Source organism: Balaenoptera musculus, chromosome 14 (assembly GCF_009873245.2).
Source record: "Balaenoptera musculus isolate JJ_BM4_2016_0621 chromosome 14, mBalMus1.pri.v3, whole genome shotgun sequence".
NCBI lineage: Eukaryota > Metazoa > Chordata > Mammalia > Artiodactyla > Balaenopteridae > Balaenoptera > Balaenoptera musculus.
The window spans coordinates 19,569,333-19,595,881 of NC_045798.1; the positions used below are offsets into that span (position 1 = coordinate 19,569,333).

Consider the following 26,549-nt stretch of genomic DNA (forward strand, 5'->3'; position numbering starts at 1 on the left):
TCCCCTCATAAACACTTGCTAGGGAAAACATTCACTTTTGAGCCTCATGCAGCATTTGGCACAATACCTCGGGTATGAGAGGTCCTGTGAATTTTTTTAGTGTGAACTAAAGATGTGCTGAAATATTTTTTGAAGTAGGAAGAACCAGAGTTTGTCATTTACTACGAATTTGCTTCTTTAGCCCATAGCTGGCTTCCTTTCCCCTTTTGACCGGGAACAAACCTTTGATTCACAGCTGGAGAAAGTCCACAGTCTCTTCCGGCGACAGTTGGCGATCCCACTCTACGGTAAGAGAAAGTGACCCATCCACAGCCAGTCCTTCGTCGTTCTTAGAATGCTTTGGAGCATGTCACGTGATTAGGCCTTTCCCAGCGTCTCGTGAGGTGAACGTGGCTGGTGTTTGTATTCTCATTGGACAGTATCACTGTGGACGAGGCCCTGGGGAAAAACATATCTTGAATTGTTCATGCTCAAGGGGGGCAGGGACAGGACTAGAAGCAGACTTCCTGACCCCGAGTTTCCTATGTTAAGACATTGTCAGGGAGGCAGAGAGAGGGTCTCTGAAAGGAATAGGGAAACTGACCCCCTGTGTTTTCTGGGGGAACTTCATTGAGTAAGAGCTCCATTATGAGCATTTTCTCTTCAGAAGTAACCTCCATAACAGTGTGGTGCTTGTACGTGGGCTAATAGCCTCCTCCTGTGGAGGTGAGCTGGTGGTCCAGGAGCGCGGTCGATTGGAAGTGTTCCTATCTGAATTTCTTGGGGCTTGGGAAGGAGTCTCCTTTTGTGTGAACATATTTTGGCCAGCCAAGCCTTTGAGCTTGAACATGAGCAGCGCTGGGAGGACTTCCAAGCATGGGAAGAATTGGGTGCTGCCATCTTGTTTGTTCCCCAGGTGTGGTTATGCGTTGCACACCCTCAGAACCTCTGGCCAACTTTACTTGAGCCCAGGTGTTATTTCTTTTTACTTCCTGGTTTATTTGGATTGGATTTGACAAATTATGAAGTGGCTCTCCAGTCAAATCCTTGGGTGACAAACAGAAAAGGCTAGAGCTGAGCTGGCTTCTATGTTTCACTCACATACCAGTGTGAGGCAGTACAGCATGGTGAACAGAGCATGAACTTGAGCCAGACTGCCGGGGTTCAAGGCCTTGTTCTGCTGTTAACTGGCCAGTTGATGTAACCCTCTGCTTATGTTTCCTGAACTGCAAAATGGGAATCATGGTAGAACCTCCCTTGTAGAGTGGTGAGGATCGAATGAGGTAATGGATGTGAAGTGTTAGAACATAGGGAGCAGTAGGTAAGTGTGGTTAGAGCGTTGCTATTAGTTTCATTTACTCTGATTGATTAGCTAGGTGGTAGGGCTGCCCAGGATGGTGCTTTGAGACAGAGTCTAAGACCAAGTCAGGGCTCAGCAGAAGATCTCAGGATTCCATCAGTAAGAGCCCTGTGGCCACAGATGTGGGAGGGGCCAGTGGCATCTGAGTCTCAGGGTTTACTCTGTTTGAGTTGATAAAACCCAATGGCAAGACCCATGGGGCTGAATCCATCTCTCAATAGATATGGAGGCAACGTTTGCAGAGTATGAAGAATGGTCAGAAGACCCCATACCAGAGTCAGTAATTCAGAACTATAACAAAGCACTACAGCAGTTGGAGAAATACAAACCCTATGAAGAAGCACTGGTAAGTGTTGGTCTCTTTTACAGTAAACGTCTCTCTACAAACTTTTCCCTAATTGATAGTTGCAAGTAAAACAGTATCTTTAACATTTGTTTTATTGTGAAATATACTATAGAGTGTATAAATGTGTACGTTCAGTTTACATCCTAATAATAAAGTGAACATCCATGTACCCACCACCCAGGTTAAGAAATAGAGCATTGCCAGTACCTTAGAAGTCTCCTATGTGCCCCTCTCCGATTGCCTCCTCTTCCCTCTCCCGAGAGGTAATCACTTTCCTGACTTTTGTGATAATCATTCCCTTGCTTTTCTTTATAGTTTTACAACCTATGAACGTATCCTTAATTAATACATGGTTTAATTTTGCTTGTTTTTGAACTTTTGTATGATGGAATCATGCTGTATATTTTCTTTCATTCAACATGTTTTTTGGGTTTTACTTGCGTTGATGAGTATAGTTATAGTCCATTTGTTTTCACTGCTGTAAAGTTGTCGTGTGTAAACAATTTATTTACCCTTGTTCTTAGGTGGTTGGGTTGTTTCCAGTGTTTTGCTAGGAGGAGTAGTGCTGCTCTGACCGTTCTTGGACGTATCTCTTGGTACACGTGAAAAAGAGTTTCATTCCATTACGTCAGAATGGAATTGCTGGGTCCTAGGGTGATGCGGAACTGTTTTCCAGGCTATCAGTTGCTACTCCCGCCTGCAGTATCTGAGAGTTCTCATTGCTCTGCCAACCTGGGGTATTGACATACTTAAATTTTAGGCAATCTGATGGATCTGAAATTATAGTTGTAATTTGCACTTCCCTCATAACTAATGACGTTGAGCATCTTTTCACACCTATTAGCCATTCAGATTTCCTTAAAAAAAATTTCTTTTTGAAGTACCTGTTAAAGTCTTTGGCTTATTTTTCTTTTGGTTTGTCTTTTTTCTAATTGATTTGTAGGAGTCCTGGGTCTTAATCCATACTTTTGGTTGTATGTATTACAGTTTTTTCCTCCCAAGTTTGTGGCTTGTCTTTTCCTTTTTTTTTTTTTTTTAGTGGCATCTTTTGATGACCAATTCTTAATTTTAATCTAATTGGATTTGTCCTTCTTTCCCTTAGGGTTTGTGCTTAATAAATCTCTCCATACTCTGAGGTCACTAATATACTTAGTTTTGTTTTTCTTCTGAAAGTTTATAGTTTTGTCGTTCATCTTTAGGTTTTCTTCTGGATCTTCGGGTATGGTCTGAGGCAGGGTCCAGTTTCGTTTTTCCATATGGAGAAACAGTTGTTCCAGTGCTGACTTTGATAACTCCATCCACCCTCACTCATATGCTGCCCCACGTCTGTCATGGATTAGCTTTCCATTTCTGTGTGGGTCTATTTCTGGGCTCTCTGTTCTGCCCCACTGGTTTATATTACACTGTCATAATGATGATAGTTTTATAATTAAGTTTCAATCTTTGGTAGCATGAGTCCCATCCATGTTGTTCTCCTTCAAGAGGGTCCTGGCGTTCTTTAGCTCTTAATACTTCCATTAAATTGAGAATCAGCTTTTCAAGTTCTACTTAAAAAAAAAAAAAAAAAAAAAAACGTGATTTTTTTTTTTTCTTTTTTTTCTCCCCCTACACTGCACCACATGCAGGATCTTAGTTCCCTGACCAGGGATCGAACCCGGGCCGTTGGCAGTGAGAGCATGGAGTTATAACCACTGGACTGCCAGGGAATTCCCTTGAATTTTTGATTGGAATTGTATTGAATCTGTAGATCAATTTGGGGAAGAATTTGTATCTTTTAAGTATTGAATCTTCCAATCTGTGAACATGGTATAGACCGCTGCTATTTTAAGTCTTGTCTGTAAAGTTTTATAAATTTATCCAGTGTCTTGAACACATTTTTAGATGTATTTCTAAGTGTTTTTTTGATGCTATTATAAATGGTATCTTTTTAAAGATTTTCTTTTCTAATTGTTTGTTCCTGGTATTTAAAATGCAATTTTTTTAGTATTAATTTTTTAATCAAACTTGCTCAATCCTTATTAATATTATAGATTTGGGGAGATTTTATGTGTTGACAATACACACACAATACTATTTGTAAATGGCATTTCCCCTTTCTTGGTCTTAGAATACTTTTAACTTCATTTACCACCCTCAGACTTACGCTTTGTTTTCTTGTGTTTCTTGTCTTTTAGTTGACCCCCAAGGCATCGTTATTAACACTGCATTTTGCAGTTCCAGTTTGTTTACATTTACTGCATGCATTTCCCATTTTCTTTGCTCTTTCTTCTCACATCATAGATCTTTGACCTGGAATCACTTTTCTTTTGCTTAAAGTCTGCCCTTTAGCATCTCCTGCACTGGATATTTGCTTGTAACAGATTTTCTCAGTTTTTGTTTGTTTTAAAAGGTCCTTACTTTGCTCCCCTTGAGAGTTAATTTCTCAGGATATAGAATTCTAGGCTGACAGTTCTCTTCTCTTGGCAGTTAAATATATCTTTTTGTCTTCCGGCTTCTGTTGTGCTGCTATGTCAGCTGTCTAACTCTTGCTTCTTGGAAGGAAATCCTTGTTTGTTCTCTGGCCAATTTTAAGATCTCATTGGTTTGGTTTGATGTCTGGCAATTTCATTGCAGTAGGTCCAGATGTGGATTTTTTTGTATTTATCCTGCTTGAGGTTTGTTGGGCTTCTTGGCTTTGTTTTTGGTATCTTTCACAGCCTGGTGAGTGAGAACACAGGCTCTGAGAGGTGGGCTGCCTCAAGTTTGAATTTTAGCTCTGAGCTAGTACTTAGCCTCCTTGTGACTCAGTTGTCTCGAACGTAAGATGGGTATAGAAATGATAGCTGCTTCCTACGATTGTTGTAAAGATCAAATTCTTTAAATTTATTTATTTATTTATTTAATTTTTGGCTGCGTTGGGTCTTTGTTGCTGCGCGCGGCCTTTCTCTAGTTGTGGCGAGCGGGGGCTACTCTTCCTTGCAGTGTGTGGGCTTCTCATTGTGGTGGCTTCTCTTGTTGCGGAGCATGGGCTCTAGGTGCGCAGGCTTCAGTAGTTGTGGCTTGCGGGCTCTAGAGCACAGGCTCAGTAGTTGTGGTGCATGGGATTAGTTGCTCCACGGCATGTGGGATCTTCCCGGGCCAGGGCTCGAACCCGTGTCCCCTGTATTGGCGGGTGGATTCTTAACCACTGTGCCACCAGGGAAGTCCCAAGATCAAATTATTAATATTATCTCTTAAACTGGCAAAAGCTTAACCTTCCCTTAGCCTTAACCACCTTCACTTAGATTTTGTTTGCAGTATTTCTTGTTTCTTGGCCAGTTTGTTGTTGATTTGCAAGAAGCTTTTTTAAAATATTTAATCTAGTATTTTCAGTTTTCAGTGGCACAGTGTGTCTGGGTAACTGATTTTGTCATTATTAGTAGAAACTGAGTCTCTGCAATATCATCTTTCTAAGTTCAGAGCATGCGTGCTCTCTCTCTGGTCTGCATGTGCTCCCTCTCCCTTTTTCACATGTAAATGATTGGTATTTAGTTGCATTTCACAAAGCTTCATTCATGAAATCCTCAGGCAGTTGAATTTTGTTTTGACCGTCAGCAGAGTGTGGCTGAGGAGAAAACAAGTTGAATAAGAGGATTTTGTTTAAAAAGAATTTTAATTGTACGTCTTTGGATCAGTAAACATTGAGCATAGCCTCCTCCATCTCCTGCATGTACCTGTACTCTGGCAGGAGCTGGTATTTGGAGTGACGAACCTGAAATAGCACAGGGCACCAAGTAACTCTGGTATGGTTGCATTCACCCCACTTAGTAGGCCAAGAAAGTGATATCTGTTTTGAAAGGATGGTTAGCAATGGTAGTTGGCAAAGGTGCTTCTCTTTCATTCAGTTCCTGATTGATGGGAGATTTAAATTCCCTGTGGTCTAGGGATGGAGTTTAAAAAGGGTTCACAGAGCCTTTGTAACTATTGCCATGAAGAGGCACTTTGGATTCACTTTCTGCTAATCAGTTTATAGACCTGATATGCAGAGGTTCTGAGAGTGGGGATTGGTGATTCTTTTCTTGGTGTGGCCATTCTCACCAAAATTTACTGTGGAGCTGTGTGTGCTTTCTGACAGTGTCACATAGCTCATTTCAATTTCATTGCCATTATCCTTTGCCCCAGTTGCAAGCGGAAGCACCCAGGCTGGCTGAATATCAAGCATACATCGATTTTGAGATGAAAATTGGAGACCCCGCCCGCATTCAGTTGATCTTTGAGCGTGCTCTGGTCGAGAACTGCCTTGTCCCAGACTTGTGGATCCGTTACAGTCAGTACCTAGTAAGATAACCTACCTGTTCTAATCTCACTTTATTTTTTACCAATTTAGGTTCCATTTAAAGAAAATCAGACAGAGTGCCAGTAGTTAGCTGCATGCTGCTCTTCTCTGCTTGACTCACTAAGGAAGTCTCCTGGTGTTTTAAGTTATTTTAAACTGATAACTGTAAAAAAATTTTTGCATAGCCTTACTATTGAGGACTTTATAACAGATTAATTTTTCTTTTAACTTCTTATCATGGAAAAATGTAAATACATAAATGTAGACAGATAAGTAAAATGAAGCTGCAGTTAACCATCACCCAGCTTCAACACTTAACTAATGGCACTAGTCTAGTTTCATCTATAATCTTACTAGGTTCCTTACCTATTTTCCTCCCTTCCATGTTATTTTGAAGCAAATCCAGAAATCACATTTTGATGGTAAATATTTCAATGTGTATGTCTAAAAGATTTGAATTGGGATCTAAACAAGATCCATACATTAGGATTGGCTGATGTCTCTTAAAGCTCTTTGATCTGTAGGTTCCCCTCTCCACCTCTGTCCTCTTTTCCTGCAAAACCCCTTGTGATTTTTTTTGTTGAAGAAACCAGTCATATTAAGGAAATGTCTTTTGTTGGTTGTGCTGGGAATGTCTCATGGATGGTGAAGTCTTAATAAAATTTTCTTTCCTGACCCTGGCATTCTTTATCATAGGATCGGCAGCTGAAAGTAAAGGATTTGGTTTTATCTGTACACAGTCGCGCTGTTAGAAACTGCCCGTGGACAGTTGCCCTGTGGAGTCGGTACCTCTTGGCCATGGAAAGACATGGAGTTGATCATCGAGTGATTTCGGGTGCGGATGTTTTTGTGGGAAGACTCCTAAGCTTTTTGCCCCGAGTCAGAAACATTGAGCTGTGACAAAAGTCATTAAATCAGCGTTCCCCAGGCGGTTACTTTGGGATATTGGGTATTAGTGACAAGAAGGGCTCTAAATGGGAGATACGAAGTAGTTGTATTTTTGACTTCTTAGACCTTTTTAACGTCTTAATATTCATTGTGATTTTCCAGGGAGTCATGGCCTTTTCTCCAACTTACTTGACCTGGAGCACTTTAATGCAGGGCACCTTGTGGGATGTGCCCTTTCTAGAACACAGTTTGTGCACCACTGTGGTAGCCTTTCTTTTGAACATTTCTCTCTAGCTCATTTCACTTTGTTGCATCCCATTATTACTATTACTGTTTAAGCCATATGGAATTTTATAGTCAGTAGCAGTTTTTATAATCATCTTGATAACTTCTTTTTGAATTGGCAACAAATCCTGGCTTTTTCTTCGACTCCAGTGACCTTCGAGAAAGCTCTGAGTGCTGGCTTCATTCAGGCCACCGATTATGTGGAGATCTGGCAGGCGTACCTTGATTACCTGAGGAGAAGGGTCGATTTCAAACAAGGTATTGAAGTTTATGTGTTTCCTATCAGAACTGAGCTTTTCCTTAACATGTATTTTGGTAGGATGTCCCAGTTGCCCAAATATCTCACGATGGGGCAAGTGATATTGGTAACTTTTTTTTTCTCAGAAATTTTAGCTATTTCAGTTTGTAACGAATCATGCCGTGGATTGTAAAGGGAGAGAGTAATGGTCCTAATGGTTTACACTGGCTCCTGCCAACTTCTTTAGTCTCATTTCTCCCTTCTCTTCCTTCTGTGTATCCTAAATAGTTCTTTACATGGGACTGCTGTGTTCCTTTTAAATCATTGAACCTCCATGGGATCCCCTGCCTTCCTCTCTCCTCCCTCAAAAAAGAAAAAAAAAAAAAAAGAGCGACCAGAACCACACGCCGCCACCCCTAATTGGTGCTTGCTTCCTCATGCAGGGGGCTTTTAGCCATTCTGCTGGCTCAGGGAGACCCCTTCTGCTGTGGTCCCGCACGTGGCGCCCTTGTCACCTTTGTCCTCGTACTGTCTGTGATGTGCTGCCTTCCTGTATCTGCCTCCCCCCACTGTGTGATGAGGGCAGGGACTGGCACTTTTATTTCCATGTCCCCAGCATGATGCCAGGGAGCGTCAGTGTAGGATTGAAAAGAACAAACAAGACGTGGCATGTGGTTTCCTCGAGCCGAACCTCTCTGCACTTTCTCACAGACTCCAGTAAAGAGCTGGAGGAGCTGCGGTCTGCGTTCGCCCGCGCCTTGGAGTACCTGAAGCAGGAGGTGGAGGAGCGTAAGTGGGGCCCCCTCCTGCCTTGTCCGCTCGTGCTTCCCTGTTCTGGTCGGTGTACCTTTTCAGTCAGAGGCGATTTGCCTCTCAATTACTTTCTGATTTCGTCTGCTTCTGTTTTTCAAGGTTTCAGTGAGAGTGGAGATCCAAGCTGCCTGATCATGCAGAACTGGGCTCGGATTGAGGTAAATGTTTCTGACACATTGTCAGTTTCATCCCCCTTTGAGGGACCTTTGTCCGATAGTGTGACCGAAGCTGAGTCGGGATCCCAGGTGACGGTCTAGGCCCTGTAAGGATTCATGTTTCCTTGCTCGACACACATTCGTTTCTGTCTTAGGGAGAATCCTAGCTCCCCGCTCGAAGTTGCGCAGCAGCTGTCTGAATGCCAGGCGCTCGCTTGTGTGTTACCTCTTCCCCTCCCGCGCTGCGCCCCATTGATGAGCACGTCCCCAGCATAAGCAGTTTGCAGGCCTTTCGCTGTGTGCCGCGGGACGAGAGAAACCCTGTCCCTGTGCTAGTAAGGCTTTAATCTAGTGTGAAAGACAAGACAGTTTCACAGATAATCAGAGGGTATAATGAGTTGAATGTTATTGCTGAACCAAGGACCCCAAGGTGAGTAAGACGTGAACCCTGCCCTTAATCAGCTCATAGGATTGTAAAATGCTAACGTTTTCTCCTCTGGGGGAGAGTCAGGTATCAGGTAGTTGGTGGATGGGATGGTTGTGTTGAGACCACGTTAACGATGCAGCAGCTGTGGCTCAGAAGTTAAGAGCCGGCATCTGCTCCTCGATCCATCTTTCTTTCTCTGCCTTGCCCTTCAAATAAAACACTTACAGTTAAGCTTGTTAAAAATAAAAAATGCCTGGCCAGTACTGTCGTAAGTGCCTGTGGGCTCCCCAGTGTGGTTCTCGAGGTGAGCATGGGCAGACAGCCTGAGGCATGTCGCTGCAAAAAGGCTGACATGCTTGGGCCGGGCTGTTATCATGGGGGGTGGCCCGGGAATGTCTAGGGAGTTAAGTAACGCTGATAGCTTTGGGGTGAGTTTTGGGGTGGGAGGTTTTTAGCCATGTGCGTCTGAAGTGTGTTTTGTAGCGAGTGTCACCATCATAAGGTCTGAGTCCTCTCCTAACTCAGTCTGCTAATGCGTTCAGGCTCGACTGTGCAATAACATGCAGAAAGCCCGGGAGCTCTGGGACAGCATCATGACCAAAGGGAACGCCAAGTATGCCAACATGTGGCTTGAGTATTACAACCTGGAAAGGTAACTGGCCGGGGTTGGGGGGCGGTGCTTGTCAGGTGTGACCCGCAGTGCCCCCTGCCTTCTGCAGCCTGGGCCTGCTCCTTGCAGCACACTGCTTCTCTTTATCGTCCTGTCTCTCCTCGGTGGCTGGGGGTTTATGGGGCAGGGCTATAGAGAACCAAAGATAATATTCTGTGCCTGGGCTCTTATAGCCATGAATTACTTTTTTTTTTTTTTTAACATCTTTATTGGAGTATAATTCATTACTTTCAATTTATTTTGGTTTGTTTTGATTTTTGGACATGAATGTTTTATTTGACTTTCAGGGGAGCTGTTTATTTTTTGTATCTGCTTTGTCTATAAAAGTAGGAAATAATAAAAAGCAGAGAGGAAAAAACCCAAGTTTTTTTGCAGTGTCAGGCCCACATACAACCACCATTAGTTAATGGTTTGGGTATGTTCTTTTTTTTTTTTTTTTTTTTTAAATGGAATTGCTTTTTTTTTTTTTTTAATTTCTTTTTATTTATTTATGGCTGTGTTGGGTCTTCGTTTCTGTGCGAGGGCTTTCTCCAGTTGTGGCAAGCGGGGGCCACTCTTCATTGCGGTGCGCGGGCCTCTCACTATCGCGGCCTCTCTTGTTGCGGAGCACAGGCTCCAGACGCGCAGGCTCAGTAATTGCGGCTCACGGGCCCATTTGCTCCGCGGCATGTGGGATCTTCCCGGACCAGGGCTCGAACCCGTGTCCCCTGCATTGGCAGGCAGACTCTCAACCGCTGCGCCACCAGGGAAGCCCTGGGTATGTTCTTTGAGACTTTCCTGTGCTTAAATTTTTAAGAAATGATGATGCAGTTATAGTATACATTTTCTAAACCTCTAAAATTATTTTAAATAATGTTTATGACATGGAGAAGGTATAAAGAATAAGACTAGCTTTTAAATTCAGTATATCTTGGACATTGCATGTCTATAAATACATCTTTTTTCTGTTCTGAACATTTTGTTTTTTTTACCCCCGATTTAAAAAATAGTATGTGCTCAAGTTAAAATTGAACATTTAAAAAAATGTGAGCTAGAAAGTGAAAGTCTTAAAATCCTTCCCCAGAGACGATCACTATTAAAACTTCTTGAATATTCCTCTAGATCAGCGGTTCTCAAATGTTTTGGTCTCAGGACCCCCTTTACACTCTTAAAATTTGAGGACCCCCACAAAAGCTTTTGTTTATATGAGGTATATTTATTAACATTTACCATGTTAGAAAATAAAACTGAGAAATTAAAAAATATTTTTATTCATTTAAAATTCACAATAAATTCATTACACTTAACGTTTTTATGAGAAAGGACTGCTTTCCAAACTCCAAAATAATGCAGTGAGAACGTGGGCTGGTTTTATACTTTTGTAAATATCTTTAGTCTGGCTCAGTAGCAGACAGCTCGATTCTCACGTCTGCTTCTGCGTCCCCTCTGTTGTGATGTTTTCATTGAAGAATATGAAGGAAATTTGGCCTCACACAAATAAGAGGTTAGGAAAGAGAAGGGGGTATTTTTCAGATAATTGCAGATATTCTTCTTTCACACTACAGCAAAATTTAACAAGTCATAGTCATTTGCATTCTGGAATCTGAAGCCATATCAATGAATTTTTCACTCTGTTGCATTAATATCCGTTGGTCTGTTTTGCACTGAGCAGACCTTTTACCCACGCATGATCCCGTGACATGCGTTGTGTGTGTGGAAAATGCTGACTCATTAAGTCCTGCAGCTCTTCCAAATATTGACGCGTTTCATTATCCCATTTGTTAACATCTGCACTGATCTTTGTAGAAAAGCCTTACATGTAGGAAGCTGTCAGACTCACGGTGACAGATACAAATTTTCCAAAGCTCTGATTTTCACTTGAAAGCTCCAGTCTTATCACCGTCAACAAAAACTCTTAAGTGGTTTTCCTTGAAGTGATAGCCTCACTTCATTAATTTTTGAAAATGTCTAGGAAATACCCAGGTCTTAATCACCATAGTTTTTGTCACTCAGTTGTTCTCTCAAGTGAAAATGATGTTCCATGAAAAAAAGTAACTAGTCCAGCTTGCAACTCAAACAGTAACCCATTATTTCTTTCCTACAACCATTGTACTTCGGTATAAAGAGGTGCTTTGATGTGTGCATCCCATTTGTCACACAGAATATTAACAAGGTATGCACTGTCTTGATCTGTGCTAAGAGCCACTGTAGCTTTTGCACCCTCAGTGCAAATGTCAACACAGTGGAAAAAGTCCAATAAATGTTTCGGTATTATTATGAAAGTAGTTTTGACTTTGCATACCTCCTGAAAGGGTCTTAGGGACCCTCAGGGGTCTGAACTGCTGCTCTGAATTTTTTCTGAGTATCCTAATACGTATTTACAGTGTTTATATTTATAAAAAATTTTAAAACAGAAATGAGAACATAGCATCTCATAACTGCTGGGATGAACAGAATGTTGTTTTAGATATACTATCCTGATGAGCAGTATATATTTCCATGTCAGTGTAGGAAGATCTGACTCTAGGCATGAAATCTGACAGCCCCCTGTGTCAGTGACTCTCCCCTCGAGTGGGACCGTGTCCTAGAATTTCTCTAGGGACTTTATCAAGTCACCCACAGCTCTTGGATCCCCCCATGCATTGCACATGTGAATGCAGTAAAGGCAGAACGCCTGGCTGAGGACCACTGTCCCCAGGTGCGTTTTCCACTGGCACCGACTTGCTAAGGGAAAGAGTGGCTTAGAAGAAAGCCTTCATTTTTGACTAGAGGGGCTCTCTGGGAAAAGGAGAAAGCATTAAAAGTATCAGTAGCACACAGAGCGTGGCATCTCCTCAGAAGCTGGAGTTGGCGGTGGGCTTTGATGCCGTGATGTTAGCTGTGTGAAGGCAGCCCTCCCTCTGCGCCTTCCGCTGTGTGTGCTGGTGGCGCCAACTGTGTGTTTTCCGCCGTAGGGCCCACGGTGACACTCAGCACTGCAGGAAGGCTCTGCACCGGGCAGTCCAGTGCACCAGCGACTACCCGGAACACGTCTGTGAGGTGTTGCTCACCATGGAGAGGACAGAAGGTGGGGACCTCGGCGCGCTGCCTCTGGCTTGGGGTCTGTCCCTTTTGCCATTTGGTCTCAGGTCTGTAGGCTTAAGGACAGACTGTGTTTACGGCTTCAGCCCCTCGAGGGGCCTCTCTGATGCGACCGTCACGCGGTGCTCGCCAGTGAGGGGGGAGTCCTGCAGCCCTCCTCAGACTCCACGTGCGAGGGGGCCCGTGATGAGCTCTAGCGCAGGCCTCTCAAGACTCTTTGGTGGGGGCTGCTGTGTGCGGCATCCCTGGCCTCCCTCTACCCGCTGGGTACCAGTGGCGCTTTTCCTGCCCCCAGTGCTGACCACCAGAACCGTCTGCAGGCGTTGCCAAGGGTTCTCTGGAACTCAGGAGAGACTGTGCTCCAGCACAGCGCCGAGAGGCACACGGCAAAACGCGCTCTCTGGTCACGTGTGCCTCCCTTGTGAATTTCAGAGCCTCAGTGTTCAGTTTCCATGGGCGTTAGTCTGGATTTGGGGTATGAACCCCTCAGAACTGGAGATAGACACCCAAACAGCAACAACAGTAAGAAAAACACCCCAGCATTTATCATTTGAGGAGCTCTTAAAATCTTTCGGTCTTAGTACAGATGTCTTGTACCTTTTGCATTAGAATGTTTTCATAATCTTTGCCACAGAGAGCCCATAATAGAACCTATTCTGGTTTTCAAGTGTCCTTTCTAAAAGAGAACGGATGTTCTAAACACACCTGGAAGGACTGTTTGAATTCTGAAACTTGAAACCTATACAAATGAAATCTTCTTAAAATGGGGAGCCAATTCTCCAGTTGTTACTGTTTGATGGAAGAGCTTTCTTCTGGAGGTGCAGGACAGTAAGAAAATTTTATATTATTATATCCTTCAAAATCCAAAGAAGTGAAAGTTTGCTTCTCTTCCTCTCAAGGTACTTTAGAAGATTGGGATATAGCCGTTCAGAAAACCGAAACTCGACTGGCTCGCGTTAATGAGCAGAGAATTAAGGTAACGATGCTCTTTATTTCAAGTCTTTGAACCTCTGAAAACTGTTTTGACTGTGTTTGGTATGAATGTTCCTTGTCAGAACCTTTGGGGTCGTCCTGAGAAATGTCTTTTACTCAAAGTATTAACTATGAAATGTTTGAATCAACATTTAAGCCTGTCATCTTTTTAGATCGGCTTAAAACTTTAGCCCCAATGATAGATACAAATCCAAAACAGGACTTTTGGCCCTAAAGGTTATTGGAATAGACGAACAAACTAAAAGAGGAGCCTGACATACTTAGCCTAGTGATTGGAGCATGAACACCCCCAAATGAATCAGGGCCTCAGTTTTATAGATTTTTTTTTCCTTTCTTTTGGCGAGTCATTCATGGGGATCTTGTGAGACATACTGTAGACTTGAGATGCGGCTCCCAAGAAGCCTGAAGAGGCTGGGGCTCAGCCGGGGAGATTGGGAGCAGCCCTCCTCCTCGTCCTCTTCCTGGTCTCCTCCCTTCTCCCGGGCGGTGGCCATCCTCCCTGTGCTCCCACCTCTTCCATCACGAGTCAGTAGACTTCATGTAATCGCCGCATCCAGTGATGTGTCATATCCCGATTTTCCAGGCTGCGGAGAAGGAAGCAGCCCTCGCCCAGCAAGAGGAAGAAAAGGTTGAACAACGGAAGAGGGCCCGGGCAGAGAAGAAAGCGTTGAAAAAGAAGAAGAAGACCAGAGGCTCGGACAAGAGCAAAGCTGATGAGGATGATGAGAAAGAGTGGGGCGACGATGAGGAAGGTAAGGCCTGGTAGGACTTCACCTGGGACGTCCCGGAGCCCCAGAAAGGGCACAAAGCAGCACGGAGAACTTTCTTGCATTTGAGAATAAGTTGCTTGCGAGGTGCCCACCACCCTCCCTGTCCCTGCCTGCCCTCTACGTGGGTGCCCTCTTCCCCAGCTTGACTCCAAGGCCCTGTGCCAGGCGCCACCCCGTGTAGACACACCCCTGCCCATACCCCCTGGGCTTCGCTCCCTACCCTGTTGCTGACACCACCGCCCCCTTCCTGAGTGGTGCCTCCTCTCCCTCCGTGGGTTCCCACACCCCACCCTGTACCGTCACTCCCCGAGCATGGACACTGCCTTATCCTCAGGCCCTGGCGCCCCGCACCGCCGCCGCAGCCGGGCCCTGCAGTGACACCAGCCTTACTTGTCCCCACCTGATGGTTTTGACAGGTAGAATTTTCCAGCCAGTGTTTCTGTCACCCCTGCCATTTCAGGCGTGGGCAGGTGTGGGTCAGATTTGTTGCAACAAAATCAGTCAAGGTAAAGAACTGTCTCTAGACACTAAAGGACGCTAAACATTTTTCTAGTTCAGAGTTGTCAACCAGAGGGAAATAGTAATGGAGTCATTGTTCAGTTGACCAAGAATTTCTCCCCGAGTCTTTCTGGAGCCTTCAGAAATGACCGTGGGTAGCTCACTGCGCTTTAGGGCTTCTGGTTTAGCAGGGGAAGGCAAACGGGACCTGTGACCGCAGTGACGTGTAATAGGGACTCGGGGAGATGTAGGTGTGAATCATGGTGGAGGCCAGGGAAAGCACTAGGGGGTCAGCGGCCTGCAGGAAAGACTTCGTGGGGAAGTGACGCTGCACCTTGGCATCTGGGGGAGGAGTGAGTGACTGTCAAGTGAGAAAGAAGGGAAGGGGCCAGCCAGCCAGGGTCAGCAAAGCACAGGGCACAAAACAGCCTGGCATTTTCTCTGAGCAGCAAGTGTCTGGCTTTGGGCCCTGATGCATGGCAGAGGGCCGGGTGCTGGGGTGGGTGAGGCTGGGGCAGCAGGCAGGCCAGCAGGCCCAGTCAGGGCACCCTGGAATGCAGCGTGCCACGGTCAGGCTCCATCGGGAAGGCAGTGGGAAACTGATGGGAAGGTCTGGAAGCAGGGGGCCCTCACCAGTTGGGTTTCAGTATTGTCCCCCTGGAGGCAGTGGGAAGAGCGGGTTGGAGTAGAATGTTGTTAAGTTCTGTTGAAGGACACGAGACAATCGTGAACGTGGGTAGGAACTGTAGCACTTTGTACTGCTTCCAGGGGTGGCCTGGGGAGCACATACTTCAGTGTCACCGGAGGTGCTTGTTCACACGCAGTCCCCAGACTCTATCCTCCCCTTGCTGCCCTGGGCTGTCTAGGATGGGGTCATTGGGATTTGCCGGCCCAACTTGGAGACCCACTGACCTCTCATATGATTAAGCGTGGCCGATGAGGACTTAGGTTATCACTTGCACCTGAGTTCGTCCCCTCACACGAATGTCACTGGGGCCCGGAAAGGAGTGGGATGAGTCGGGCGGGTCAAGAGAGACTTGGCAGAGGGCGGGGGGGCGCGTATAGGGGGAAGAGCCCTTTCCCTGCCAGCCGCTCCCCTTGCACAGCTCACCAGCAGGAAGGGGCAGTTAACTAATCGTCACTGCTTTTCTCCTGACCTACTGTAGAGCAGCCTTCCAAGCGCAGGAGGGTGGAGAACAGCGTTCCTCCCGCTGGGGAGGCTGAGCCGGGCCCAGAAGCCCGCCCGGGCCTCTGTGGGGGCAGCGCCCCTGCGGCCGCGGAGCCCCCCTCCGAGCAGCAGGAGCAGCGGGCGGCTGCCCGAAGGAGGGATGCGCCCAGGGTGCCGCACGACAGCAGCAAGGACGGCGTCACCGTCTTCGTCAGCAACCTGCCCTACGGCCTGCGGGAGCCTGCCGCCACGCTCCGGCCGCTCTTCGAGGCCTGCGGGGACGTGGTCGAGGTCCGCCCCATCTTCAGCAACCGCGGCGACTTCCGGGGCTACTGCTACGTGGAGTTTAAAGAGGAGGCGGTGGCCCTGCGGGCCCTGGAGCTGGATCGGCAGACCGTTGAGGGGCGGCCAATGTTTGTCTCCCCTTGTGTGGACAAGAGCAAAAACCCAGACTTCAAGGTTGGTTTGTGTAAGAAAGCACGCCTTTATGTAGGGTTGCGGTAGGACAGGGTAAGCGCTCTTTTCCTGCAGCAGCTCATATTTAGAATACACGTGGAGCATTTGCTAAGAACGAAACTTGCACGTTAACCGGGTCAGTTCTGTTCTGAGCTGGTTCGCTGAGGTCTCAACTCGGGGCTGGGTCACTTCGAGCTGGCGTTACTTGACAGATGACGGTACAGTTAGGGACTGTGTGATGGCCGCTTGCCGTTGGATGGTTAGGGGTGACCAGGGACGTGCCAGGTGCTTTGTATGTTACCTCACTGGGTCGTCACCCAGGCTCTGAGAAAAGTGGCTTCACTTGCCATTTTACAGAGGAGGAAGTGGAAGCTTCGAGAAGTTGAGTGACTTGCCCAGGGCGAGTTAACAGTTCCCGGCACCTGGAGCGGGCTCTGGGCTCTGGCTGGGCCAGGCCTGTGGGCGAGGCCTGACCCTGCGTCGTGGGGAGCTGGGCTGGGCCTCGGGTCATGATTTCCTCTCCCCACTCCTCCCTGTAGGTGTTCAGGTACAGCACTGCCCTGGAGAAACACAAGCTGTTCGTCTCGGGCCTGCCATTCTCTTGCACGAAAGAGGAACTAGAAGAGATCTGCAAGGCCCACGGCACTGTGAAGGACATCCGGCTGGTCACCAACCGGGCCGGCAAACCCAAGGTCAGCGTCTGAGCAGACGGCAGTCGCCTCCCGGAGTCTGGGCGAGCCTCTGTTCAGAGATTACTTGGTTCTGGAGTGGGTTCTGATTTGTCTACTAGGAGGCAGACGAGAAGTTAACAGAAGGATAGATGCGTGAGGCTCTTTTTCCATTTGGAGTCAGATGAACCCGTATGTGGCTCATTGTACTAAAAAGAATAGGGTGTTTGAAGAAAAACTACCACGAATTAGCAGGGGCTCCAGTGCAGCTCCCAGGCTGTGGAGCCTTGGGGTGAGGTGCCCCGCTTTGCAGTCTCCTCCCTCCTGCCCGGACCCCTCTTTTCACTAGGCCTCTGGCCATCTCCCCAGGTCCCTGCACTGGCTTCCCCCTTACCATGTCCTCCCCTTCTCCGGTCCCCTCAATCTCTTGTGAAATCCTTGACCACATTTTGAGTAGTTGTCTAAGAAGAGTTTGGTTGACCTCTCAACCCCCGTCCCATTTATCCAGGTTAATCGAGAGTTGAAGAGTACGAATAAGGGCGGCCCGAAGGCACAGGGACATCGGGGCTCACCTGTGTCCAGGACACCTCATCCATTTGCTAGATTTATGCTGGTCCATCTCTCTCCTTCCTTTCTTTTTTTGGCTGGAGCAAGCACAAGATGCACTGAACTTGTTATTTGAAGTTAGTTGCAGAAATAGGGAGGGAGACTAGGGCTGTGAGACCTATAGACAAAGGATGGTGGTGGTGGGGAGGGAACCCAAGGGTCGGGGGCCTGCCCTGAACCGGCTGGTGAACCTCAGGGAGGAGGTTGTGCCCTGCAGCACTCACCTGGCCGGGCTTTTGCAAACTTTCAGGGCCTGGCCTACGTGGAGTACGAAAACGAATCCCAGGCATCTCAGGCCGTCCTGAAGATGGACGGCATGACTATCAAAGAGAACGTCATCAAAGTGGCCATCAGCAACCCGCCTCAGAGGAAGGCTCCAGAAAAGCCAGAGGCAAGGAAAGCCCCGGGGGGCGCCATGGTGCCGCGGCAGATCTACGGAGCGTAAGTGTTGTGTGCTTGTTGGTGCAGACTTCGTCCTGGCCTGCACCACGGTGACCGAGTTTCCTGTCAGCGCGGTGAGTGCGCGGTGAGTTCAGACGGAAGGTCAGGGCCTGGCGTCCCTGGGGCGCTCACGCTCGTTCCCAGGGCAGGGTGTCTGCAGCAAGTCCACGCTGAGGGCCAGTCTGGAAGTGGGACCCTCTCTCGTGTTCGCCGGTTTACACGGGTGATTTATTTATTTTATTATTATTTTTTTAACACAGTGATTACGTTAAAGTCCCCTTTGGCAGGTGAATCCATATGTGTAGGTTCCAAACCTGACAGCCATGTGCTTGCCGTGCTAATCTGTATCTCCACCTGTAATCCAGATAGAAGCTGTGTTCTCACCCGATAGGGATGAGGCAGCAGGGTGCGAGGTTATTTGGTGAAGTCTGCAAGGTTACAGCCCTTTTTATCCACCCTAGGTGTGATGGTATTACACAGGCGTGGCCCTGGCCAAAATTGTGGAAAAGGCAGAGTTGGTTAAAGTGATTTTTACCTAATAGCCGAAGTCAGGGAGAACAGGGCTCGTCTTACTACCCTTCTTGTTTTTTGTTTTTCACCTTTTACCTTGGGGTGATCTAAGACCGTCCTGGCTTATTTTCATCAATTGTCACCTCAGAAGGTCCATGCGTTGTTTGCTCTTCCAGGCGGGGGAAGGGGAGGACCCAGCTCTCTCTGCTGCCCCGCGCCCTGCAACGCCCAAGCGCCACCGCGGCCCAGGCTGAGAACGGCCCTGCCTCGCCGCCGCCGGCGGCCACCGAGGTACCCAAGATGTCCAATGCCGACTTTGCCAAGTTGCTTCTGAGAAAGTGAGTGGGACCGTGCGAGAAGGGAAATGCCTTACTTGATGCTGGCCGGGAAGACGCCCGGTGGCCCAGCTGCGCCCTGGCTGTGCAGGACCCGGTGCAGCGCCCGTGGCCACACGCTTGCTCTGGTTTAGGTAGGACGGGAAAAGGGTGTCCAAGGAAAGAGGCTTTAAGTGCTCCCTCATATTGAGGGCGAGAGGACGAAAACGGTCACTCCACAGGCTGGGCGCAGGGTGTGGTTTCCTAAGATGTGTCTTAAAGAGTGAGAAACAGAAGTGAAACGCGAACACACCGTTTTGAGACCCCCTTGTCCAAATATTTTTGGCCACCTCTGGTCCCCTTTTTATAAGACACTTCTCTTACACCCTGCACAGCACATGTGCCCGTCACTCTTTTTAAAAGACAAAATGGCAGATGTTAGTAATTCACCAGAATGGCCTATTTTAGTAAAGGGGTGGGGGCAAGGGGCACATAAAAAACATCTGATGGGCTTTTGTTCACGGGGGCTGTGCGTTTTTATATTACGTATTTGTAAATGACACGTCAACCCACTGTTTTGTTTCCTAAAAGCAAAATACTTGTGACATTTGTTTTGTATAGGAATTCTGTGCGCCATCTGCTATGGACGTTTTTCTTTGCCTAGTGACTAGTGAACTGTGTTCTTTGTCTAAATGTTGAGTTTCAGCCCTTTGGTTTTGTTTAAATAGCATTGTCAAGTGCAAACTTAAATTCTCCCCATTTAGCTTTGTTTATTAAACTGAAGTTCTCTTAAAAACTTGTCGAAAGGTACCCAGATGTGCATTCAAATATGTATTTTGAAATGGGTGTACCTTGGTTTACCTAATGGGTGTGTAAATAGAACTTTTGTAAGTCAAATCCGCTTGGCACTTTGATTTAAACCATTTCTGCTGTATCTTTGGTTTTAAACTTCAGTTTAGAGCAGTTTGGCGCTTACAGCTTTCAAGCTTTTTTACCCACATCTTTTATCCAGTATTTATTGCTTTGAAAGTGACATTGGCAGTTCAGTAGGGAAACTGACTTTACAGTTCAGTAGGGAAACTGACTTTATAAAGGCACTCTGGGGAAAAAAATCGGAATTCTTTCCTGTCATGAAAATCAGCTCATTTATCTATTTCTAAAGGTTTTATGCATCATTCAGGCTTTCCTATATTTTTTAACTTAACATTTTTAATGGACAAGTTGAAACAGATAAGTAGAATAGTAAACTAAGCCCCGTGTGCTTGTCATCGAGCTTCAGCATTGCTCAGCTCGTAGCCCGTCTTCATCTCCACCTCCTGCCCCTCTTGTATCCCCTGTGTTCTGGAGGGATATCCCAGACATCATTAGTGCTAACCCAGTAACACTGTAGCATGTATGTCTAAGGACTTAAACGCCGTGGTTTTATCATTTCTAGAAACATTAGCAGTAATACCTTAATGTTATCAACCATCCAGGCAAATCTCCAATTCCCTGTTTGTTGTTTTGTAAATAAGTTTTTTAGTTGATAGGTTCTCTGTACCTCATCTTTATCTTCTGCACAGAACGTTTGTTGTTAGGTGTTTTTGAAATTCAAGCAGCGGCTGTGAAGCAGTCAGAAGAAACTGTGTTCTCTGGGATGGCCGGCCATCCACTTCCCTGCAGAGAGGCCCATTCCGTGGGTGAGAGGATGTGGGTCAGTCGGGGACCAAGGGGCCATGGACCTTTCCTTAGCAATCCAGGTCATGTGGTGCTAAACGGTTTTGTTCTCCTGCTGTTGCCAATCCTCTGACCTCACTTCACCCTCTCAAATGTCCACAGGGGCTTGTTACAGAGGTGGACCTTTCAGACTCGAGCAGGACCCGATTTAGGTGCAGGGTGTTGACTGTTCTAGAAATAGATTTTCAGGAACTTAGGAGTGGGTTTATGTAGTCCTGGGGGGAAAAAAACTGATGGTAAATAGATACATGAGCTACTCGTGTCTTAGTGCAAGATCAGCGCTACATCCCTGTCAGCATAACCAACCAGTTCTGTCTCGTCTTGTTGAAATAATTACCATCTTGGATCTGTTTTTCTCCCAGAACAATATAAAGAAAGAATAGGGCTAAAGTTCTGAAAGAATCCCTCCCTCACGCTTAGGATAGATGGGAACATCTTTCTCTTGAATAAGGTAGCAAAGTCTCAGGCATTTATGTAACAAAATACTTTACTTTATTAGTAATTTGTTAAAATAATACTCTTCACATAGCTAAAGTGCAAATTTCTCCCTCTAGTACAAAGCAAGCACTTCTGTCAGGCTTCCTTGGTGTGCTTATAAAGAGCAAGACGATAGAAGAGTTAAGGTTTAAGAAATACCTTATGGCAGCATACAAATACAAAAATATTTTTTATCAAGGTTTGAATAACTATCACTTGGGGCCATTTCATACATCTTTTCACTTATTAATCTTTCAGAAAATTACTCCATGCTTATTATACAATTAAATAACTGTATAAACACTGCAGCAGAATAGTGTCCTCATTACTATAAGGATCTGAATTTTCCAATCAGACAACACTCGGTGGATACTCACCAGCATTCAGACACTGACAAAGTGCGTACAGTGTTAGACATCGCCAGCTCGGTCACTGGAAAAGGGACCCAATGGCTTCCAGCCATTCAGACTAAACAGCAGCAGCCAACTTGGAAACTTGGCTTTGTTACATGTAACATTTTATCCTTTAACAAGTTGCTAGGAACATAAGGCCACTCCAAAGCCATCTGCTCTGCTTCCCCGAGGGGACAATGGCTGTGGGGGCAGGTGAGTGGATTAAAGGGACGCATCCTGGCTGCGATCAAAGGTGTTTCTCGGCTCCTGTGAACTGGCGCTCCGACTCCTCACAAATGCTTGTTGGGTACTGACTAGGCGTCTGTCTTCAGATGTGTCCTAATGCCTGATTTGCAGCAGGATTTGTTAAGTGACAAACCCAGAAGAACCTTTAGACTGAAACATCTGGTCTGAATTGCTGCAAATGTGAGAAACATCAATACAAAGAACCCAGGACAGCCATGCCCCTGTTCTTAATTAGAGAAACGGTCGATGTGGCAAAATAACAGCCTCTGGTACCGGAGTTTGCAAACTATGGCTCAAAGAATCTTCCTTGAAATAAGCGAGGTATCTAACTAGATATATTGTAAACGTTCATTTCATCTCTCAGAAACTTGCTCTGCCTGTAAGGATTAGTCACAACACTAACCTCTTGGTAGGGGAGCCAACACCTGTACGCAAGGAAGCTTTCAGTCACTTCTCAGAGCTGCGACCGGGTTCTCCTCAGCCGTGCTGACTTCTCTCAGGTAGTCACGGACCCTTGCGGCCGGTTCCAGAAAGGGCTGCAAGGAGTTACTCCTCCAGACCTCATCCCACAGCTCCCCCACTGCAGTGCAGATTCTGCTCCAGAACCTGTGTTCTGGTCACACAAGGAGCACTGATGCCCCCAAAGCCTGCTGGGGCCACCCCAAGGATCGGGGCCACCAGCACAGACAGCTGACACCACACATTACCAGCTCAGAGGGAAATAAATAACTGGGCTCAATTATAAGTTATCTTAGGGACAAGGCTTAATAATTTAGTTTTCTTCTTTAAAGAAGCATTTGGAAAGAATGCTTTTGGAAAGAATGTTTAAGTTCCTTACCCATCTTCCTCTTGCTCTGGGAGATGACTAGGTTTCTAGAAATGCTGAGTTTCTTGGATTTATTCCCCCCTGGGACATCCTTTGCCACCAAGGGAGGATTTGGAGCGTTAGGGCTTCACAGGCAGCGTCTCCTTGAACCTAGAGTGGTTGGGTCTGGCCTCTGGCAGTGCCACAGGGTACTCCGTGGTGGCAAAGAGCAGGGTGTCCAGGGTGGTCTCTGTGCACTTGGCAATGAAGCGGATGAACGGCCTCACGTCGCCTTCGTTGGCCACCTCCAGCACGTGGTAGTACTCGGACCTCTGCTCCTTGCGGACGGTGATGGGCGGGTAGCCCGCCTGCATGAGGATGAGGTTCATGAGCAGGCGCGAGGTCCTTCCGTTGCCGTCGATGAAGGGGTGGATGTAGACGAGTTTATAGTGCGCCAGGGCCGCAAACTCCACCGGGTGCAGGTTCATGGCGTCCTCCGAGTTGAGCCACTGGGTGAACTCCTGCATCTGCTTCTCCACCTCCTGAGGGTGGGGCGGGACATGGTGGCCCACCAGGACCTGCGTCGTGCGGAAGCGGCCGGCTTCCACGGGATCCACGTACCCCAGCACCCGCCGGTGGATCTCCAGCACGTCGCCGATGCTGACAGAGCCGATGCGGGAGAGCAGCGTCGTGTTGACGTACTTCATGGCCGCGTGCATGCCGATGACCTCGTTCTGCTCCTCCAGGCTCTTCCCTGGCACGGCGTAGCGGGTCTCCAGGATGTGCCTGATCTCGGAGAGGGTGAGAGTGTTGCCCTCGATGGCCACTGTATGGTAGATGTGGTGGTAGTACGTCTCCTCCATGACCCGGCGCAGTGCCGAGTTGCCCTTGGGGATGGACATGACCTTCTTCACTTTGCTGTCGATGATGCTGAAGTACCGCTGGTCGATCTCCTCCACCAGCGGCAGCGTGCGGTCGCGGTTGACCAGCGCCTTCTTGTGGTGGGGCGCGATGGTCAGCGCTCTGGTGTACAGGTAGTCAGCCTGGATGATGTCCCTGTCCTCTTCTGAGAAGATGCCGAACTCGTTGAGCGCGTCCACGAAGCCCGGGTCCATGCTGAGGGCGTGCAGGAAGAGCTTGTGGGCTTTCTCCCGCTTGCCCTGGCGTTTCATTTCCAGGGCTTGGTTCAAAGCTGCTTTGGCTTCTAACTTGCTGGCTAGAAAAGAGCCAAAGAGGCGTGGGTCAGAGAGGGCAGAGGACGTTCAGGGGAGGCGCCGCCCGACAGCTGGTCTCCTCCAGGACCAAGGGGGCTCGACCCAGCCATGCTGTACACGCCCTTCCGCATACCTGTATGCGCAGACATGTTTGTTCCCTGCAGCCCCGTGGGGCCCCGTGCTGGTCGCTGTTCACTCAGCCCCAGAGCCGTTCTCTACCGTGGGGGCAGCAGCCGGGGGCTCCCCGGCCCCCTCCTCGGACCTGCGGTCGTTGAGCGGCTGTGTTCTCCTGCGGCCGCAGTTCCTGTCAGGTGGCCCTCCCCTACGTCTGCTCCCGCTCGCAGCCGTTCTGGTGATTTCTTCTGGAGGTGCGGGTCCCTTCCCCCTGCCTCCACCCCTGCCCCTTTAGGCCCTGGCTGTGAAAGGCTCCTCACTGCTGCTAGACCCTGGGGGCCTCCTCATCCCTGGGCCTTTTAAAAATTCTTTTAATTTAATGGTTTTCAACTGGACCCTGCTGTACATCTGGCCCTTTTCTGCTGGCCCTCCCACCCCCAGGGCCAGCCACACCTCCTAGACTTCTTTTAGTTCCTGAAGTGCCCAGGGCTCTCCTACCCTGTGGTCTCTGCCTGGAACACTCTCCCCTCAAACCTTTTCCCTTGGGTCTCTCCTCAGGCATCTCCTCCTCCAGGGAGCCTTCCTGGTGTGCTCCTACGGCTCCCTCTGCTTCCATATCACCACATGTATCTCAGCCACCTATCACCTTGTCTAGCTAGGAGCTCAGGGCTGACCCTGTGCCCCGCACACACGACATAGCTGGCCCTCTAAATACCTATGGGATTAATGAGCGTCGAGGCAAGATGGCCAGTCTTACCTGGAGAGGCCTTGGTCTTGACCACCAGCGTTGCTGCATCCCTGGAGGTGACACTGAGCTCCGTGGACGGGCTGGTGCACTTGGTGATGGCAGGCTGGGCCCTGTCCAACTTGCTCCTGAGCAGGTAGAAGCCTTTGAACACAGCCAGACACTGCTCCTCCATGGCCCCCAGTGGCAGCAGCAGGGCCAGCAGGGAGCCCAGCACCATGCTCAGCAGTATCACCCACAGGAAGCGGCCCCAGACTGAGACCCATTTTGGTTCAGTCACCGCCATCACTGAAGCCATCGACATGAGTGTCATCTGGACCAAGGGGTGGGCCCCTTGCACATGTCCACAGTGGCCTGGGAGAGAGCAGGATCTGCAAGGAACCAGGAGTTGCAGGAGTTGAAGCAGGGGAACCGATACCCTGATGACACATTTCTGGCTTCAGGGGAGGCGTGGAGATGCCAGGGTTCTTAATTCACTGTGACCACGGGTGGGGGCGAGGCAAGGATTAGGTGCCGCCCCCCGGGCAGTGTGACGCTGCGAAAAGCAGAGCTGCTGCCACCCAACTGCTATTAAACACCTACTGCGTGCCAGACGCTGTGCTAAACCCTAAGGACCTCACACGTACCCTCCCGCAATCTTCAACAGGAGCTGAGGCTGCCCCATTCTCGAGCTGAGACCGGCTCAGAGAGGTGAAGGCCCTTGCCCAGAATCACCCAGTGAGCAAGTGACGGTCTTGCGTTCAGGAACCCACGTCTCAAAAACCTCCCCACTTAAGCATAAATCTCTGTGGCCTCTGACCCCAAACACTGGGTGCCCTAGACACATAACACACATGTCCAGAACAGCTAAGGTAGTTCTGAGGCTCATTCTTTGCTAAGTACAACTGTTCGGAGGCCTGATTTATTGCCACCTGGGCAGTCAGCTCTTCCTGCCCTCACCCTGGTATTAGCCACAATGCTGTTCCCCGCTCTGGCCGCCTTTTCCTGGCCTGTCCAGGAGGCATCCCGCCTAGAGTTTGGGCAGTCTGAGCATCTCAAGAGGAACTCAGGTTGTGGGCCAGAGGGGTGACCACTTGCCTTCTGTGACAATGAGCAGGTGCCTGGGGCTGGCAGTGGGAGTGGAGGGATCAGGTCTGCAAGCACCATCATACTAACAAGCATTTATTAAGCAACTATGGTGTGCTGGGCATTGAGCTGAGTGCTAGCGATGCCTTATCTCACTTACCCCTCACCACCTCACGGAGGAAAGCTACCCCTAGGCTCCACTTCACAGACGAGAGAAACTGATACACAGAGAGCAAGTCAATTCCCAGACAACCTACAGGGAATAAACAGAGGCATTCGGGAACAAATTCCCAGTGCATCTGGGTCCAGAGTACCCAGGTCTTCACCTCTACTTTATTCATAACCAGGGCCCAAGCACCCGATCCCGTCTGTTCCTGGTACTGGACCAAGACCCACAACTGACTGATAAGGTTTCTGGGGGAGCCTGGCTGGTTGATACAGAACATCTGAAAAGGCTTGGGACGAGCTCTAATGGGGAGGTACGAAAGAGGGTGTGGGTCACTGCTTCGTCCAGATGGTCGGCGCGGGCTCCTCGGCGGGGCTGGACTTCTCCGAGGAGGACGTGCGTTCTGGGGGCACGAATCTCTCAGCCCTCACTAGCTACTAAGGGGGAAACAGGAGCTCCAAGAGGCGAGGACACTGGACTAAGGTCATTCTGAGGAGCCGCCCCTTTCCAAACCCCACCCAGGGCTCACTGCCCCGCTGCACCCTTCCCGGTTCACCCCCTCCTCACCTCGCGCCACTACCCGGCCCTGCTCTGCTGTCGCCTCGGCACTCTGCAGTCGCCTTCTCAGCACTCGCAGTCTCGGCTGGCCGCCGGCTCCGGGGACCTTTGC

At 48.2% G+C, this 26,549-nt stretch overlaps 2 protein-coding genes across 6 annotated transcripts in view; one reads left to right on the forward strand and one right to left on the reverse strand.

Moving 5' to 3' along the window:
* Positions 1-19,844, forward strand: part of SART3 (spliceosome associated factor 3, U4/U6 recycling protein) — a 32,818-nt gene extending 12,974 nt beyond the window's left edge. The window contains exons 5-19 of one of the 2 annotated variants that reach the window (XM_036874881.1): positions 182-287; positions 1,561-1,685; positions 5,826-5,981; positions 6,676-6,814; positions 7,303-7,410; positions 8,102-8,179; positions 8,303-8,361; positions 9,328-9,437; positions 12,389-12,501; positions 13,415-13,491; positions 14,092-14,260; positions 15,943-16,403; positions 16,940-17,092; positions 17,925-18,115; positions 18,802-19,844. In XM_036874881.1, the coding sequence (XP_036730776.1) occupies positions 182-287; positions 1,561-1,685; positions 5,826-5,981; positions 6,676-6,814; positions 7,303-7,410; positions 8,102-8,179; positions 8,303-8,361; positions 9,328-9,437; positions 12,389-12,501; positions 13,415-13,491; positions 14,092-14,260; positions 15,943-16,403; positions 16,940-17,092; positions 17,925-18,115; positions 18,802-18,967 (2,211 nt within the window). In that variant the 3' untranslated portion in view covers positions 18,968-19,844. The remainder of the gene's footprint in view (positions 1-181; positions 288-1,560; positions 1,686-5,825; positions 5,982-6,675; positions 6,815-7,302; positions 7,411-8,101; positions 8,180-8,302; positions 8,362-9,327; positions 9,438-12,388; positions 12,502-13,414; positions 13,492-14,091; positions 14,261-15,942; positions 16,404-16,939; positions 17,093-17,924; positions 18,116-18,801) is intronic. The other variant, XM_036874882.1, reaches the window with a different exon arrangement.
* A 99-nt stretch (positions 19,845-19,943) lies between these two features.
* FICD (FIC domain protein adenylyltransferase) lies at positions 19,944-26,534 on the reverse strand. 4 transcript variants are annotated; one of them, XR_005022623.1, is made up of 4 exons: positions 26,447-26,534; positions 24,661-25,019; positions 22,609-23,791; positions 19,944-20,870 (listed from the first exon to the last, which is right to left on the reverse strand). XR_005022623.1 is itself a non-coding variant. In XM_036874886.1 (4 exons), the coding sequence occupies exons 3-4, from the start codon at positions 24,959-24,961 to the stop codon at positions 22,716-22,718; spliced, it is 1,377 nt and encodes a 458-aa protein (XP_036730781.1). In that variant the 5' UTR covers positions 24,962-25,019; positions 25,874-25,966; positions 26,447-26,528; the 3' UTR covers positions 19,944-22,715. The 4 variants fall into 4 exon arrangements, 2 of the variants coding, with proteins under 2 accessions (XP_036730781.1, XP_036730780.1); XR_005022622.1 differs by having other exon boundaries at positions 21,510-23,791; XM_036874886.1 differs by adding an exon at positions 25,874-25,966 and having other exon boundaries at positions 19,944-23,791; positions 26,447-26,528.
* Between the last annotated feature and the right edge of the window lie 15 nt (positions 26,535-26,549).

Coding starts and splice junctions, on each gene's coding strand:
- FICD (XM_036874885.1), bottom strand. CDS start 24,961: ATGACACTCATGTCGATGGCTTCAGTGATGGCGGTGACTGAACCAAAA. Junction 23,792..24,660: donor CAAGACCAAGGCCTCTCCAG/GTAAGACTGGCC, acceptor GCTCTTTTCTAG/CCAGCAAGTTAGAAGCCAAA.